We start from the raw sequence: 17,874 nt of genomic DNA on the forward strand, positions 1-17,874 counted from the left end.
TTCCTCATGTCCTTCCCTGGGGCAACTTGAGGCTGTGTCTTCTTGTCCTCTCCCTTGTTCCTTGGGAGAAGAGACCAACTCCCAGCTGGCTCCAGCCTCCTTTCAGGGAGTTGTAGAGAGCCAGAAGGTCTCCCTTCAGCCTCCTCATGCTCAATAGCATAATGGAGAGGTGACATCTGGGTCATCTCCATGGTGCCAAGCGTCATCCAAGCCCTAGCACCAGCGCTCTGGGACCCAGATCAGCCCCTCGGGGTCGGGCTGGCCCCGGAGGCTCTTCCCCGTTGGGCGATGCCCTTGGTTGGGGAGTGAAGCCCGGGGCAAGCCCCGGTCGGTTCACAAAGCAGCGGGCAGGCACCAAAAGCGTTAACAGCCTGCGCCCGCTCGCCTCCCATTTCCTGCCCAGCTTCTTCTCCTTTTCCTTCTCCCGGAGCCCCAGCCCACAATTCGGGCAGTGCCGATGGCTTGGCGAACGGCTGCGGCTCCGCTCCTGCTCGGGCAGCTCAGCCTCATCCCGCTGCGGCTCTCCGGTGAGTCCCGGGGTGACGGGAACCCCCCCGCTCCCGCCAGCTCCGCCGCTTCTCTTCCCCACCGGGGCGGAACGGGACGGCGCGGGGAGGCCCGCAGGAGCAGCGGACCGGTGAAGAGGACAGGGCGGCGGAAACAGGCACGGGGAGGGGAGGGGATCCTCCACCGACCACCTTCTGGGGCTGCCGGGGGTGTAGGAAAGCATGTGTGGCAGCACCGAGCACCGGCGGTGCAACGTCAAACGCCTTCGAGGCAGTGCCGAAGGTAGAGAGGGGCTCTGCGCAGGAGGAGTTTGGGGACAGCAGCAGTTTGGGGGACAGAGGAGTTTGGGGGCGTAAGGAGTCTGGAGGCAGGAGAGGTTTGGGAGCAGGAGTTTGGGGGCAAGAGGAGTGTGTGGGGCAGAGGAGTTTGGGAGGCAGAGGAGCTTGGGGGCAGAGGACTTTAGGGGCAGGAGGGTTTTGAGAGCAGGAGTTTGAGGGACCATGAGGAGTTTGGAGGCAGAGGGCTCTGGGGACAGAAGGGGTCTGGGGGCTGTACTGGCCTCCAGGAATGCACATCCCTGCTCAGAGCTGGCTCCTGGGCACCAGCGAGCAGCCCCTGGCTCTGGACTCCAGTTGCCCACAGAGCCGCAGTGAGCCTGGCCGCGCAGGACTGGGACGTTAATGTTAAACAGCACTCGCAGCTCTTCCTGCCAGGAATTCCCCTTGGCTCCCTCTCTACCTTCCCAACACCCGGACAGGAGACACAAATTTGCTCTTTGTTCAATTTGAAACTGGGTGCCGCCGCTCCCGGTGCCACTGCTCCCGGTGCCGCTACTCCTGGTGCCACTGCTCCTGGTGCCACTGCTCCTGGTGCCTGTGGTTTGTCTCTGCCATATCCAGGGATATTTCCCAGCAGAGCTTCTGCAAACTCGGAGCAAGCAGGAGCTGCTCTGCCTGCCGAGGATGAGTGAAGCAGGCCCTGCCCTTGCTCCTCGCTCAGCCCCAAACCCTCCTGTCGCTGTGCCCAGGTCTGGGTGCCCAGAAGAAATGGAGCCTCAGGCTGCAGCAGCCCCAGGAGCAGCTGTGGGTGACGGTGGGGCAGATGCTCACCCTGACCTGCTCCATCTCTGGAGAGGGTCCCCCTGGCCCTGTGGAGTGGCTGAAGGGCTGGGGCAGTGAGAACAAGACCATTTATGCTCAGACCAGCTCCAGTCCTCGTGTGACCAGGGTGGTGAATGGATCCAATGTGGACTTCAGCATCCAGATCAGGGATGTTCAGCCTGAGGACGCTGGCACCTACTACTGTGTGAAGTTCACGAGAACTGTGGGCCTAGGGGCTGGTCTCCAGGTGTTCCAGCATGGAAAGGGGACAGTGGTGTCTGTACATGGTGAGTGCAGCCTGGCAGGGCACTGTGCCTGGCTCCCTGCTTGTGGCCCCCACCTTGCCCAGGGTATGCTCTCACTCTGCCTCACACCCACTATCCTCTCCCTGCTCTGCCTTGTACCTCCACAGACACAGCCCTGGCTCCTGGCATGGTGGCTGCAGCTGTAGTGCTCTTCCTCCTCCTTCTCCTCGGCCTCTTGGTCACCCTTTGCATGTACCGCAGGAAGCACCGCGGGCAGGCAGACAGCCAGAGCCTGTCCAGAGCCTGCTGTGCAGAGACCCCCAGCACCACCAGGTTGGTACCCACCAGCTCCTCCTTACCCACCTGCCCTATCCTGGGGTCCTGCCCCTCTGCAGCAGTGGTTTTCCCCAGAGCAAGACCTTTACTCGGTGTGCTGTGTCACTTCTCTCTGCGTTGTGTGGGGAGCATCCAGCACTGTGGAACTCCTGCAGCCTCTCACCACGGGGTCTGAGCCTGGCCCAGGCACACAGACACCACCTTGTCCCTCTCCTCTGCCTTCAGTGTGGGTGTCATGGGGCCAAGTGCCACTGAGCCCAGCTAGAATTTGGGAGGGAATTGGGGAGCACTGTGCTGGGTGCAGTGGGGAGGGGACCTGGCTTCTGCGAGCTCTCATGATCATCCTTCCCCCAGCACTGAAGGCCTGGATGCAGAGACCTCACATCTGCCCAGCCAGGTAAGAGGGAGCCATGAATATGACAGAATCCCAGCATCCCAACATGGTGGGGTTGGAAGGGAGCTCTGGAGCTCATCCAATCCAACCCCCTGCTCCAGCAGGGCACCCACAGCAGCTTGCCCAGGAGCACAATGGCCAGGGGGGGTTGGAAGCTCTGCAGAGAAGGAGTCTCCACAACCTCTCTGGGCAGCCTGCTGCAGGGCTCTGCACCCTCACACCAAACAAGTTGCTCCTCATGGATCCTCCTGGGTCCTATGTTGTGCCCATTGTCCCTTGGCCTGTCCCTGAGCACCACTGAGCAGAGCCTGGCCCCAGCCTCTTGCCCCCCACAGCTCCTTTAGCTCTTGCTGAGCATTGCTCAGCTCCCCTCTGGGGCTGCTCTTCTCCAGGCTCTCAGCCCCAGGGCTCTCAGCCTTTGCTCCTCACATTGCTGCTCCAGGCCCCAGTATGAAGAACAACTTCCCAGCTCACAGGGACTTTACAAGGCTCTGGGGCCAAGATGGGCACCGTGTGAGCAGCAGTTGCCCTCACCCAGTCTCAGCACACTCGGCACCACAGATTGGAGCCACCCTGCAGCCCTGTGCCCCCTGTCCCAGCCTGAACCTGCCCTGAGGGTTCTTTCTGCAAGATTTCCCTGGGGTCAGCATTAATCCTTTGTCTGCCCCCCAGCAGCAAAGCAGCAAGGAGGACACCACCATCCACTACGCTGACCTCCAGCCCCTGCCCACGGCCCCCTGGTGCGGCAGGAGCCCAGGCACCACCTGCTCTGAGTATGCCAGCGTCAGGATAGCTGCCAAGTGATGTGTGGCACCACAGCCTGCAAGGCCAAAGAAGCCAGGGGAGGAAGCAGGGACTTCTCTGCAGGGTGCAATAAAGAAGTGGTTCTGTTTGCATGGCACAGCCCAGTCTGAGCTCAGACACTGTGCTCAGGGCTGGCAAAGCTTCCCACATCCAGCAGCAGTGGTGCCAGGTGAGGCTCAGAGCTGGACCCACCACACCAGGGCTTGGCAGCAGCTCTCCCAGGCCCCAGCAGCCATCTGGAGCACAGGATCAGGCCAGGAGGCTGAGCGTCTCTGCCTTGTGCAAGCTGTTTGGTGCTGATGCCACCAGGAGGACTTGGCAGCTGCCCGTTTCTGCCAGCACAGGCTGTCCCTGGCACCTCCCTGGCTCAGCAGCTCCTTCATTTGTGGTACCTCAGCCTCACACCAAGCTCATCCGTATTACCCTCAGCAAACAGCTGCCCAGCCCTGCTGTGTCCAACAGTGCCAGTGCTGCTGGGTCCTGGGAGATGTGTGCCCTCTGCAGCCCTGTGCCAGCTCTCCCTGTGCTGCTGCCAGGCTCACGCTGAGCCCCAAGGGCAGCTCCAGGGCCCAGCTCCCCCCAGGCCTGTGTCTTCTGACCTTGTGTGGGGCCTCTCTGGGGCCCAGCTCCCAGTGCTGCAGATCATGGACCCAGCTCCCTGCCCTCCTGGAGGAGCTGGCCTTGGGAATGGGGCTCCTGCTGTGCTGTGCTGCCCCTTCTGTGGGCACAGCTCCTGCTCCAGCCCCAGCCAGGCCATCAACCTCTGCTCCACACACATCCCCTGCTCTCTGCAAGTCTCCTGCTCCATGCACATCTGCTCCATGCATATTTGCTCCATGTTCACCCCCTGCCCCATCCACACCTGGCCCATGCACAATTCTTGCTCCAAGCACATCTGCCCCGTGTTCACTTCCTGCCCCATACACATCTGGGCAATGTACACCTGCCCCATGCCCATCCCCTGCCCCATGCACAGCTGCAGGGTGCTGAGCTCTGAGGCCAACATGCTGGTGGCCAAGGACAGAGTTTGGTGCTGGCAGGAAGCCACCAAGCACCTGTTCCATGCCAGGCACCAGTGCAGCACCTAGGTGGCCCTGGCATGGCACACACAGAGGCACCCACTCGTGGAGGCAGGGTGGGAGCTGTGGGGGATATCCTTTGTGGGGGTGAACCTGCTTCTTCTGCCACCAGTGCCAGCTGTAACCTTGAAAGCTGCTGCAGATGCTGGTTCCTACCCTTGATCTACTTTGTGCTGTGAAATCTGAAGGAGAAGTGAGAGCAGCAGCCTGGGAGCAGCCTGCGTGTGCCCGGGGAGCCCAGGCTGCCAGCACAGCCCCTGGGGACAGGGTTACTCCAGGGGGGGTGGAGAGAAGCCACTGCTGAAACCAAGTTCATGACTCAATAGGCATCCCCTGCTCTGGGGGATGTGCTCTGGGGACACCTTTGGGTCATTTCTTTCCCAGGGACACCCAGCACCTTATGGGCACGGCAGTGGGGGACAGTTTGCCAGGGCAGGGATCCATCCAGCCCCATCCTGGCCTCCTCTGTGCCAGCCCCACTGAGTTGTTCTGGCATCAGGCTGCTGGGGTGAAGCCTTCCTAATACCCCCAGCCCAGGCAGTGACTCATTTGCCAGTTGAGGTGGTGGCTGTGCTGGGCAGGACATGAACATGTCCAGGCTGTGCGTGGGGAGGGCATCGAAGATCAAAGCTTGGGGAGAACACTGAAGCTTGAGGAGGGCACTGAAGCTGGCAGACAGCTCAGGTCAGGACTGGCATCAGGAGTATGTAAAACCTGTGGGTGAGAGCAAAAGCAGGGACAGACCTCACAGAGAAGGGGATCTGAAATTCAGGAGGGTTTGGGGCACTGGGCCGGGGCAGGAGGGGAGCCAGCCCTGCTTGCTCCAAGCATCTGCAAGGCAGTGAGCAAGCAGAGCCCCGTGGAGAGCCCTGCACCTAGGAAAGGGCCCAGGTCTGCAGCTTACAGCCCAGGGGAGGGATTTGGAAGTTATTATAGGAAAATCCTTTAAGCCAGCAGCCCAGGGTGTGCCGGCAGTGAAAGCACAAACAAGAGCCCAGGAGCAGGCACAAGGTAGGAGCACACCAGGGAGCCTGCCCTGAGGGGCAGCACCTGCCTTGGGAGGGCAGCACCTGGCATGGGAGGGTAGCACCTGGCTTGGGAGGGTAGCACCTAGCTTGTAGGCCACCACCTCACTTGGGAGGGCAGCACTTTGCTTCAGAGGGTAGGACCTTGGTTGGGAGGACAACATCTCACTGGTTGGGAGGGTAGCACCTTGGTTGGGAACTTGGTTGAGGGGCACCACCTTGCTGCCAGGGCAGCAGCTCCAGCCAAGGGCCTGGTTTGTGGCTGGCTGGCTGAGATGCCCTCCTGCTCTTGCTGTGTCCCCGACCCTGTCCCTAGCCCTGTCCTCTCCACTGTGTGGTGGCCAGGGAGAGGCAGGCTGGTGCCTTTGCATGGCAGCAGCAGCCACACAGCCACAGGCCCCTGAGCATCTGACAGGTGATGCCATAGGGACCCTGCGATGATGTCATGGGGGACACCAGGTAATGCCATGGGGACCCCATAATGCCACAGGGACTTGGTGATGCCATGGGGACCAGGCAATGCCATGGGGACCCCATGATGCCACAGGGACTTGGTGATGCCATGGGGACCAGGCGATGCCATGGGGATGCTGTGCCTAAGGAACATCAGTGGGAAGCAGCATGAGGAGCTGGAGGAACACCTGGGGTGCTTCGAGAGGGGTGAAAAGGGCAAGAGGGCCTCAGGGACACTTTGGTTGTCCCCACGAAACACCAGGCAGGTCTCACCTGTGCCTGCTGACTGCCCTGGGCTGTGCTTCTGCCAGGAGAGGGAAGTGGAGGGAGCAGCCTTGGGGTGGTGCGTGGCTGGAATCCTGCTCCCAGTCGTTCCAGAGCAGATAGCTCAGCCCCTGGCATCTCCCCACGTCCCAGGCTTGTTCTTGGACAGCAAGGGACGAGGCAAGCCTGACACTGCTCCTGATTTATCTCACGCCTGGTTTATTGAATCTCATTCCCCAGCTTTAGGTTGTTGTGGGTTTTTATGAAAGGGGCTAAGCAGGGCTGGGAGTGAAGGTTGTCATAGGAACTGCTTCGGAGCCGCAGCCTCGCTGCCAGCCTCACCCCCCGCCCCCTGCCGGGCTCCTGCCGGAGGGAGGGAGCTCATCAGCACAGCAGGAATTGAGCCAGCTCCATGGCACTGGGGTGCCCCACAGAACCCCCCCTCTGGGGTGTTTGGGAATCAGGTGGGTCCTGGACACTGCCCTTGGGCTGGTGGTCCAAGGCTTTTGGCTGAGGAGAGCTGGAGGTGCTTGGGGGATGCTGTTTATCCCTGGGGGTTCTCAGGTGGTGCTGTTGCAGTTCTTGCTGCTGGGAGGCTCTCTGCCCAACAGATTCAGACCCACAGATTGCATAGGGTGGGAAGGGACCCTCCAAGGGCATCTTGTCCAACTCCCCTGCACTCAGCAGGGACATCTCCAACTAGATCAGGCTGCTCAGGGCCACATCAAGTCCAGTCTTGAATGTCTCCAGGGATGGGGACTCAGCCACCTGTCTGGGCAACCTGCTCCAGTGTCTGACCACCCTCACTGTGCAGAACTTCCTCCTGGTGTCCAACCTAAACCTCCCCTGCTCCAGTTCCAAACCACTGCCCCTCGTCCTGTCACCACAGACCCTTCTGAACAGTGTTCCCCTCCCCAGGCATCTTCCTTCCCCAACCTGGAATCCTTTCTACCAAATCCCTGGAGCTGAGGAGGGTGGGGCAGATCTTGGGCTGCCCCCCAGGCCGTTTTCCAAATGAAAGTGCCCAGCACGTTTCAAAGGAGACCCTTTGTGCCCAACACTCCTTTGGCCCCTGAGGTCCCTCCCTGCAGGAGGTGGTGGAGGCCAAGCCTCTGGCAGTGATTGAGGAGGGCTCTGCAGGGCCGTGGGACGAACTGGGAGAGGCAGTGCTTAAGAAAGAGTCACTTTGTGCCTTGGGTGTTGAACAGGACTCTGCTCAGCAACGATCCTCCAGAGCTGGCACCAGGAGGGCAGAACCAGCTCTAGAGCTTGGCCCTGCCAGCCTTCAGACAGGTCCCAGGGTGGCCAAGAGAGAGGTTCTGTCTCTGTGGAGGTGTCCTGCCTGCATGGGGGAGTGCACAGGGTTCCTCATGTTGGATCAGGTGCTGGTGGCACGTTGGGGGCTGTCCTGGTCCCCCTGAGATCCATGTGTGTGTTGTGCCTGGAGGGAGCTCCTGGGCATGCTCTGGTGGATTTTGTCCCCCTCTCCCCAGGAACAAGTGATAGGATAAGAGGAGATGGCTTCAAGTTGTGCCAGGGGAGGTTTAGGCTGGACATGAGGAACAATTTCTTCCCCAAAAAGCCTGGCCCAGGCTCCCCAGAGCAGTGGTGGAGTCCCCATCCCTGAAGGGGTTTCAAAACCTTGGAGCTGTGGTGCTGAGGGCCGTGGGTTGGTGGTGCTGAGGGCCGTGGGTTGGTGGTGCCCTGGCAGTGCTGGCTTCAAGGTCGGACTCCATGACCTTCAAGCTCTCTTTGAGCCAAAATGATTTTGTGACTCTGATGCTGCTCAGGATAGGGAAACCCTCTGGGGAGCTCCCATTCCTTGAGGGTCCCTGAGGGCATCGCTGGGGGGGGGGCTCCCAGGCTATCCCTGCTCCTCCCAGCACAGAGCGCCCTTAAAGCCTGGCTGCAGCTGGCAGCAGCCTCAGTGCTGGCAGTGCCCAGAGCCTGGCACGAGTGTCCCTGTGAGGAGAAGTGCAAGGAAAGGAAAAAATATTTAGAGAGGCAGGAGAAGGGGCAGAGCAGGCGCTGCGGGAGGGAGCCCTGGAGCTGCTGAAAGAAGGTTCTCAGCAGGGCTTTTGTTCCCTGGACGTGCCTAGTGCTGCTGCCAGCACGGAGGGGCAGTGCCGGCGCCGGCAGCTCTGGCACCGTGTGGGTGCCCCAGCAGCCTGCCCAGTGCCCGGGCACAGCGAAGCACCCACGAGCAGGATGTGGCCCCCACGGAGCTTTCCTTGGGGGAGCTTCATCACCCCAGCTGGGCTGTGGGGTGGATTCCAGAGGGGCTTGGCCATAGAGTGGATCCCAGATGGTCATGGCTGTGGGGTAGATCCCAGGGGGACTCAGCCAGAGGGTGGATCCCAGCTGGTCTTGGCCATGGAGTGGATGCCAGCTGGGCTCAGCCATGGGGAGATCTTAGTTTGACTTGGCCATGGGGTAGATCCCAGATGGACTCAACCACGGGTTGGATCCCAGCTGGTCTCAGCCACGAGGTGGATCCCAACTGGTCTCATCCACGGGGTGGATTCCAGCTGGTCTCAGCCATGGGGTGGATCCCAGCTGGTCTCAGCCATGGGGTGGGCAGCATGGCTGCAATGCCAACGTGCCCACTGGACTGATCCCTTCTGACAGATCCATTTCTTCCAAAAGGTTCAGCCTTAATTTGATCCTGGTCCTGGTAACCATGGCAACAGGTAAAAATAACAGATCCCGAGCCTGGCAAACAGCTCTGGGCTGCAGGAGCCCAGGGAGGGCCCGGCCGGGCAGGCAGCAGCAGCAGCTCCGTGCCCGCAGCGCTGCCCATGCCCGGCTGGGCTTCAGGGGATGGTTAATTAGCAGCGTTAGCGCCTCGGGATGCTGATTGCCTTCGCTAATCTCTCAGGCCAGGCGGCGCTCCCCGGGGCTAATTGGGAGATGTCATTAACGCCAGCGCTGCGTCCTAGGGCCGCGCCCCGAGCGAGGCTGCGGCGTCTCCTGTGCTCGCCCTGGCACCGGGGCTGGCAGCCGCTGCTGGGGGCTGCGTGTGGCTCGGAGCCTGCGGTGCCAGCCGGGCCGTGGCCGTGTTTGCACCCATGGCCCTGCCCTGGAGCTGCTGCTGCTGCTGCACAGGCATGCACAGGTGTGCACACACACACACACATGCAGACACACACATGCAGACGCACACACATGCAGACACGCACACACACGCATGCAGACACGCACACACATGCACATGCACACACATGCAGACACGCACACACATGCACACACACACATGCACATACACACACGCAGACACACACATGCACACACACACATGCAGACACACACACATGCAGACACACACATGCACACACACACATGCAGGCACACACACACATGCAGACACACACACACATGCAGACACACACACATGCACACACACACACACATGCACACAGAACATGCTTCCCCCACACCTGTGTGTCCCCCGCCTCAGTAGGCACCAGCTGGTGCCTGCCGTGTGCCCACTCTCAGGGCTCTCTGCTCGCTGCTGCTCCAGGCTAACCCCAGGCCATGAACCTATTGCTGCCATATTCCCTAAACCCATCAGACACCACCCGGATCCTCGGGGCCTGATCCCTCTGTGCCTGAGCTCCAGCCTTTCCCTGACCCCATCGCTGGCCCAGCCACAGCCTTTCCCAGCTCCGATCCCCAGCTTCTTATCGGGGCCAGGCCAGTCCCTGGGGACCGCCGCAGGTTCACCGGCAGCCTGGTGGATCTTGCAGAGCTGGAATTAATCCTCCTGCTTTGTATTGCCCTCCAGCTTCAGCATTAAAAAAACAAAAAACCCCAAAAACAACCAAGAAAAAGCTCCCAGCACCACAAACCCCTTGCAGAAGCATTTTCTGTGAGCTCCCAGCAGCGGGAGGAGCCTCTGGATGACTGGAAGTGCTGGTCAGGCAGCACGGAGCTGTCTGGTCTCGATGGGACTAAAATAAACAGCCCCCAGCTTCAGCACCCGGCCCCGGAGCTGCTGTGGGGACAGCCACCACGGGGACAGCCCAGTGCAAGGGCAGGGGACGGTGCTGGGGGCCGGTAGAGCCAGCAGCAGCCCCTCTTTAGGGCTGGATCCAGCTGTCTTGGGGGGTGCACCCCCCCTGCACGTTGCCTATGGTGCTTACAGCTAGCCCTGGGGAAGCCCTGGCTGCCAACCACATCTTATCTCAGCTCCCTCACTGATAACCCTCAGCAAAGGCTGGTTTGGGGTTCTCCTAAATGTCCTGATTCCCCCCCACGCACCCCCCTTCCCATCTCAGCCTCTCCACACCTCCAAAGCGTCAAGATCCTGGCCAGGGAAAGCCCAGCAGGACAAATGCCTTCCCCAGGCCTCCCCAGCTTCAAGGTCCTGCAGGCATCCTGGTGCCTTGGAGCTGTGGTGAGCAGGAAGTGATGGGCTGAGAGAGCTGCAGAGGATGAATCCCCCCCATTAGCAGTTTTATTTTCAGCTGCAGCTGCTGAGGGCCTTCACCAGGCAGCTCAGTCTGCCCCCAACCGCAGCCGCCGTGCCCGCCAGCACCCGCCCTTCGCTGGCACCACTAGGGGGGCTCTCCTGATAAGCATTTGCAAGCAGCAAAGAGCTTGGAGAGGATGAAGAGGGGTGAAAAACAAAGTCAGGTAGAAGAAAAACTGAGATGATATCAATTCTCCCCCAGCCAGGCTCCTCACCCTGCTGTGGTCCTGGCAGTATCACCAAGGGGAGACCTCCAGCGTTGTTCTGTGGGCTCAAAGGCACCCACACAATGTGCATCACAGAATCACTGCATGGGTTTGGTTAGAGAAGATTTTGAAGGTGATGGAGTCCAACCCTTACCCCAGCACTGCCAGGGCACCACCAAACCATGGCCCTCAGCACCACATCTCCAGGGCTTTGAAAGCCCTCCAGGGATGGGGACTCCACCACTGCCCTGGGCAGCATGGGCCAGGCCTTGACAACCCTGAGGGTGCAGAAATTGTTCCTCATGTCCAACCTAAACTTCACCTGGGACAACTTGAAGCCAGTTCCTCTTGTTCTGTGCCTTGTTCCTGGGAGAAGAGACCAACCCCCACCTGGCTCCAGCCTCCTTTCAGGGAGCTGTAGAGTGCCAGAAGGTCTCCCCTCAGCCTCCTTTTCTCCAGGCTGAACACCTCCATCTCCCTCAGTTGGTGCTCCCCAGCCCTGTTCTCCAGACCCTTCCCCAGCTTTGTTGCCCTTCTCTGTACCTGCTCCAGTCCCTCAGTGTCCTTCTTGGGGTGAGGAACCCAAAACTGACCCCAGGATTGGAGGTGCAGCTTCAGCAGTGCTGAGCACAGGCAAATGATCCCTGCCCTGCTCCTGCAGCACCCCCACAGCCTGCACCCCATCCACCCCCAGCTTTGCAACTACTGGCACACAGGGGGCAGGGCTGGGCCCCCCCTGTGCCCTGCAGTGAGCTGCTGGGTGACAGCTGCCTGCTGCCCTGGTGCCCCTCTGCAGGAGGCTGCAGCATGGCACCACCGAGGCTTTGCCGTGCCCCCAGCAGCGAGCAGATTCTCCTGCAGTGCAAAGGGACAGGATCCTGCCTGCAGAGTCATCACAACCCACTGAACAAAGGTCACCACAACCCTCCCAGCACTTGTGGCAGCTGACCAGGAGCTAGCCAGCAGCGAACTGGCAGCTAACCAGGAGCTAACTGGCAGCTAACTGGCGGCTGAGCAGGCGCTGGCCCTGCCGGATCCATCCTTCCGAGCTGCTGCCTGCAGCTGGCTTTTCCCACCCCGTCAGCAGTTTCACCCCAGAGCACAGATCCCTCTGCCCATCACCTCCAGGTCACCAGGGCAGCTTCCAGGCCAGGCACAGGATAGCAGCCACCTTTCCTGCTTTGCATCGGGAGGAATTCCCCCAGCCCAGCCTGCCCGGCTGCATTAAGGAAGCTCTGCTGAGTTACCCACTGGGAGGCACCTCACAGGCTGCTGCTGCCAGCTGCAGGCACCTCTGGCTGCAAGGAGGACATGGAGGGGCTGGAGCAGGTCCAGAGAAGGGCAATGAAGGTGGGGAAGGGTCTGGAGAACAGGGCTGGGGAGGAGCAGCTGAGGGAGCTGGGGGTGTTCAGTCTGGAGAGAAGGAGGCTGAGGGGAGACCTTCTGGCTCTGTACAGCTCCCTGAAAGGAGGCTGGAGCCAGGTGGGGGTTGGGCTCTTCTTTCATGCAACAGTCAACAGGACAAGAAGAAATGGCCTCAAGTTGCCCCAGGGGAGGTTTAGGTTGGACATGAGAAACAATTTCTTCCCCCAAAAGCTCTGACCAGGCCTAGCCCAGGCTGCCCATGGCAGTGGTGGAGCTCCTGTCCCTGGGGGGGCTTCAAAGCTGTGGAGCTGTGGTGCTGAGGGCCATGGTTTAGTGGTGCCCTGGCAGTGCTGGGTTAAGGGTTGGACTTGATGATCTTCAAGATCTTTTCCACCCAAAACCATTCCATGGTTCTATGACCATGGTAAGCCATGGTGTGGATATGGACCCTGCTGCAGCTTTTCTTGCTCTGTGGATGATGGTAGATGGTCTGATGCTGTCCAGACTCTTCTGCTGCTGCCAAAGCCTGGACTGGTGGTGCATTGACACCATGAGGGCACTGGGAGCATCACTCCAGCCTGGCGTTGGCAGGCAGTGCCAGCATCCCACCCTGAAAATCATTCTGTGGATTTTGAGGGGACCTGGCAGAGCACCCAAGGGCCACTAGAATGAAGTGGGCTGCAGTTAGGAGCCTGACCCCCCAAGGATGCTGCAGTAAAGGGTGGTGGGTCTGGCTGGGGTGCACAGAGATGGCCTCCTTGGAGAGTCCCCCACACCAGGAACTGCCTCCTCATCCCAAGATGTCTCAGCTGAGCCCTAAAGCACAGACAAAAGCTTGAGCAAAGCAATTACAGATCAGTCCCATCAGCCCCCCAAAAGGTGAGGGACAAAGCCATGCACAGGCTGCTCACACAGCACCTCCACAGCCCACCTCAGACCTTTCTCCAGCCTCAACAGAGCATCTGCAGTTCATTATCCTCCCCACCCAGGGCTTTCCCCATACAAAAGGGTGGCTGAGTGCCCCCCACAACCACCTGGAAGGTGTCTGTGGTGGTGGAAGCTGCAGAGGGAGCCTGTGCTGAGCAGACAGGTATGGGCTCTGCAGGTCCCTGAAAGGAGCTTGGAGTGGAGGGGGGGGTTGGGCTCTTCTCTCAAGGAACTAGAGATGGGACAAGAGGAAATGGCCTCAAGTTGCACCAGGGGAGGTTTAGGGTGGACATGAGGAACAATTTCTTTATAGCAGGAGTGCTCAGGGATTGGAACAAGCTGCACAGGGAGGTGGTGGAGTCCCCATCCCTGGAGGGGTTCTAAAACCATTGGGATGTGGCATTTAGGGCCATGGTTTAGTGGCCATGGTGGTGGTGGTTGATGGCTGGATGATCTCAGAGAGCTTTGCCAACCTTCATGATTGTGTTCTCTGATGGTTCCTCTGCTGCCCTCACCCCTTCCCTGGGCCATGGTCCTGCTTGGCCACCCCTTGTGTGCTGCAAAGAGGCTTCAGGTCACTTCTTCCCATCCTGCTGCTAACATATTGCTCATTCTGAGTTACCATCAGAGAAACTAATTTCAGCTCCTTGTGTACTGGATGTCTTGGATGAAATTGGCATGGTACCTAATGAAGCTGAAGCTCCATTTGTTGTGCTGGAAGCCCTAAATATCAGCAGTGTAATTGGTGCTGCTGACTTCAGGAGACATTTGTGTGTGGTTTTTCTCCCAGATAAAAACCTTTTGAAGGGACTGACTCCAAAGCCTGAGGTGGTGGGGAGAGGAAGGAGGGCTCTAGGATGTTTCCACCTGCCTTGGAGGCTGGAAGGGTCTGAAATTGTGCCGGGGGGGTTTAGGTTGGAGGTGAGGAAAAAAATTCTTTGCTGCAAGAGTGGTCAGAGATTGGCACAGGCTGCCCAGGGAGGTGGTGGAGTCCTCATCCCTGGAGGTGTTCAAGAAACCTGTGGCTATAGCACCTGGGGACAGGGTTTAGTGGCCATGGTGGGGTTGGGTTGATGGCTGGACTGGATGCTCTCAGAGGGCTTTTCCAGCTCAAAAATCTCTATGATTCTATGACTTTTGGCTTTGGAGGTGAGGGACAGATGGGGTGAGTGTGCCCAGCCCCATGCATGTGTTGCATGGAAGCTTCTCTGGCTGGTGTGCACCAGAGCAGCTCTTCTGTGGGTGCTGGGCTCAGCTCTCTGATGTGGTCACACCTCCTTGTGCTGTGGGAAGCTGTGAAACCAGCACCTCTCTGGTGGCTGGGCTGGGTTGTATGTGGGGCTGGGAGACAACTGGGTGGCTCTGAGCCTCCCTGGGGCAGTGAGTCCCTGCACCCCTGAGTGCCTCAGTGGGGCTGTGCTGTGTTATTTGGGTTTGTCATGGAGGACTCCCATGGGTGCTGGCTGGTGCTGGGCAGGGGTTTGCCCCCACACCCCCAACCAGCCCTGCTGGGTGCTGGTTTCAGGGTGGTTTCCAGGCTGGTGTCCAAAGTGGTGGTGGTTTTCTCACCTTTATCTCTAATCTTTCCCTCTGGTTTGGGGTTTGAGGCTGAGCTGACTCCAGGATCCCTCGGGGGGTGATGTGATGGATTGGTCAGGCCATGGATAACCTCCACACTGTGCTGGACATACTGAGCTGGGATCCTGAGGGGAACAGAACCACTGTGCCCTCCATTAGTGAAACCTGACTCATTAACAGCCCTGGGGCTTGGCACTGCAGGGCAGGAGCTAAAGGCTCTGAAACTTTCTCCTGTCTCCATCACCTGTGACTTCAGCAGAGCCACTGCGTTCCCTGGGGGCTCTGGGTGCTGGGAGGGGATCAGACAGGCTGCTAATTAAAGGATAAAAGATGGGAGAGTCTGGGCAAAACCAGTGCTGCAAGACTTTCAGCCTGGATCAGCCTGCCCAGGCTGTAATTGTCCCATTGGATGCTGCCAGGCTCACACGAGGACCTTTTTGGAGTCCTTCACAGATGTGTTGAGGTCCTGCTGCGCTGGCTGGGGGTTCCTGTGTGAGGGAGGATTCCTCGTCCTGGAGAAGAAGCTGCTGGCACAGCTGGTCCCACTGCCCAGCTGAAAAAGGGGATATGCAAAAGCACTTTGAGCCCTTGGTCTGGGTTGGGAGCAGGGACAGCTCTGGCTGGAGCCTTCCCCCTGGCAAGGAGAGCAGAGTCCTGCCTCCAGCACCCGAACTAGCAGGGATGGCTGAGCCCAGCCCAGAGCTTGTGCCTCCCTCAAAAGGGTTCTGGCAGCGTGATGCAAGCTCCCCACTGTGCCTCAGCGCTGTGAAAATCAACCTGTTCTTGAAAAGCTCTCCTGAGATGCTGTCCTGGTCCCACACACTGCCTGCTGCCTGGGGCTGGTGAGAGCCTCCCAAAGCTTCCACAGGGGAGCTGGGAGTCTGAGCTGAGGCAGGGAGATGGTGAGGGGTCTGGAGATCAGGGCTGGGGAGGGCAAGCTGGGGGTGTTCAGCCTGGAGAAAAGGAGGCTGAAGGGAGAGCTTCTGGTTCTCTACAGCTCCCTGAAAGGAGGCTGGAGCCAGGTGGGGGTTGGGCTCTTTTCCTTTTGTCCCTGTTGTTTGTTCCTTGGGAGGTGGCCTCAAGTTGCCCCAGGACAGGCTTAGGTTGGCCATGAGGATCAATTTCTTCCCCTTGAGGGTTGTCAAGGCCTGGCCCAGGCTGCCCAGGGCAGTGGTGGATTCCCCATCCCTGGAGGGGTTTCAAAGCCCTGGAGCTGTGGTGCTGAGGGCCATGGTGGTGCCCTGGCAGTGCTGATCTTCAGGGTCTTTCAACCAAAATGTTTCTGTGGTTCTGTGCTGAAAAAGCAAGTGGAGCCCAGAGCCTGGCAGTGCCAGGAGCCTGGCAGTGCTGCCCACCCTGCCAAGCAGCACAGCAGCCTGCTGCTTGCTGTGGGTGTTTGGTGCAGGAGGAACCTCCTAATGCTGGTGCCGTGCCTCCCCAAATCCTGCTCTGACTCCATCCTGCATGCAAGGGAGCAGAGTCCTCCTCTCGCCCATGTCCATTGCCAGCCCATGGAGCAGGGGCTGCCCTCCCGGGGTGCATTCCCCAACCCTTCCCATGCCCATGCTGGCCCTGGCAGTGGCAGGGCCGTGGGCAGGAGGGGAGGCAGCTGAGCCTTCCCATATGCTTGCTAATGGGGAGCCATGGCAGCTCCTCCCGGGAAGCTCTCGCTGCACCATCTGCTCTGCCACGCTGCCTTCTCTTGCTAAGCTTTTTTTAAGTCCTAACTTTCCTTCCCAGCTGTCTGTGGTGGCACAGGGGCTGGCACTGCTTTTGTAGTCACCTCCAAACAGGTTGTCTGAACCTTCAACGCTCAGCAGGAGAACAGCCCAGACAGGCTGCAGTCAGCCAAAGCCTCCAGGAGCTCTGCTTCCACTTAAAAATATAACCAGGCAAGCAGCCACACTGCGCCCCCAGCACCTTCCCTCCCGCTGTGCCCCCAGGGTGCCCACTCCCAGGCTTGCGTTGGGTGGAGTTTGGCTGCCCGTGGTTCCCCCAAACCACTGCAACCCCCCACATCCCACCCCTCTGCCAAGGGCTGAGTGATTTTCATGCTGCATGTGCAAACAGCCAAAAGCCAAACCCTGGGGCTCCTCTGGGTCCTGCTGCTTGCCCGCGCCCTTGCCAGATGTGCAATGAGGAAAGAAAAACAGCTGGATTCCCTGGGAGCAGCGCTGGCTGCGAGGTGATGCAGAGCAGGAGCAGCGCTGGCCAGGGGTGGTTGTGGAGCAGGAGCAGCGCTTGCTGCAGCATTCGAGTTCAGCTCCCTGGGGAGGGTCCCGGGGAAGGATGCAGTGCAGCTGCTTGGGGAGGTGGCTCCTGGTTCCCAGCAGCCAAAGCAGCTATATTCAGGCTGGATGAGAGCCATAGGCGTAGCTGGGGCTGGGGGGGACTGAGGGGTCTGGGCTGCCGCCGCCGTGAGCAGGCTGAGTGTGCCAAGTCCCTTCAGATCTCGCTGCTGTTTATTTGGGCAAAGCTCTAAATAAAACCGACAGCCCCAGCCGCTGCCTGGGGAGGGAGGAAGGGAAGGCAGAGGGAGGAGTTGGCAGACGGTGCCCCAGCACAACGTGGCACCCAGAGGTGCCCTCGGGGTCTGGCCCGGGGTGTGCTGCTGGGTGTGCTGCTGGGTGTGCTGCTGGGTGTGCTGCTGGGTGTGCTGCTGGGTGTGCTGGCAGCTCATGGTCTGCAGAGTCTACCCCATCATCCCTGGGTGGGCACTGGGGATCTGGGGTGGGTTTGGGACCTGCTGGAGATGCCAGTATCATGGCCTGGCTGCAGGTGGTTGTGCTCATGTTGCTGGGTGCAGGGGAGTGAGCTGTGCCTGGCCTGGGCTTGCTGAAGGCTCATAGGTGGCGGGAGAAGCTGCAGTGGGTGCAGATGGTGGGGATGGGTCCTTGTGCCCACCCTGGGGAGGACTTTGTGTGGGGCAGTGTGGGGACGTGAATCCCATGGATGCTCACATCCAGACACCCTCCTCCTCCTCTGCACCCTCCCTCAGCGCCCCAGCTCCCATCACAGCTCCCTTGTCCTCAGCCTCTCCCTGTCACAGGTTCCTGCTGAGGGGAATCCATGGCGGTGTTGCCACCATGGCAATGATGTCCCCATGCTCCCAGGGTGTGC

General features: G+C 59.8%; 1 protein-coding gene across 1 annotated transcript; it reads left to right on the forward strand.

The window, feature by feature from the left end:
• Positions 1 to 728: 728 nt before the first annotated feature.
• On the forward strand, positions 729 to 3,386 carry LOC128975108 (signal-regulatory protein beta-2-like). The gene is made up of 4 exons (XM_054391902.1): positions 729 to 789; positions 1,535 to 1,894; positions 2,020 to 2,189; positions 3,255 to 3,386. The coding sequence occupies exons 1-4, from the start codon at positions 729 to 731 to the stop codon at positions 3,384 to 3,386; spliced, it is 723 nt and encodes a 240-aa protein (XP_054247877.1).
• Positions 3,387 to 17,874: the final 14,488 nt, after the last annotated feature.

Source organism: Indicator indicator, chromosome 24 (assembly GCF_027791375.1).
Source record: "Indicator indicator isolate 239-I01 chromosome 24, UM_Iind_1.1, whole genome shotgun sequence".
In the NCBI taxonomy this organism is placed as follows: Eukaryota; Metazoa; Chordata; class Aves; order Piciformes; family Indicatoridae; genus Indicator; species Indicator indicator.

What these genes read in the sequence shown, in the direction of transcription:
- LOC128975108 (XM_054391902.1), top strand. Translation starts at nt 729, where the DNA reads ATGTGTGGCAGCACCGAGCACCGGCGGTGCAACGTCAAACGCCTTCGA. An exon ending in CCTTCGAGGCAGTGCCGAAG is followed by an intron (nt 790 to 1,534) that starts GTAGAGAGGGGC and finishes CGCTGTGCCCAG; the next exon opens with GTCTGGGTGCCCAGAAGAAA. An exon ending in CCCCCAGCACCACCAGGTTG is followed by an intron (nt 2,190 to 3,254) that starts GTACCCACCAGC and finishes TCTGCCCCCCAG; the next exon opens with CAGCAAAGCAGCAAGGAGGA.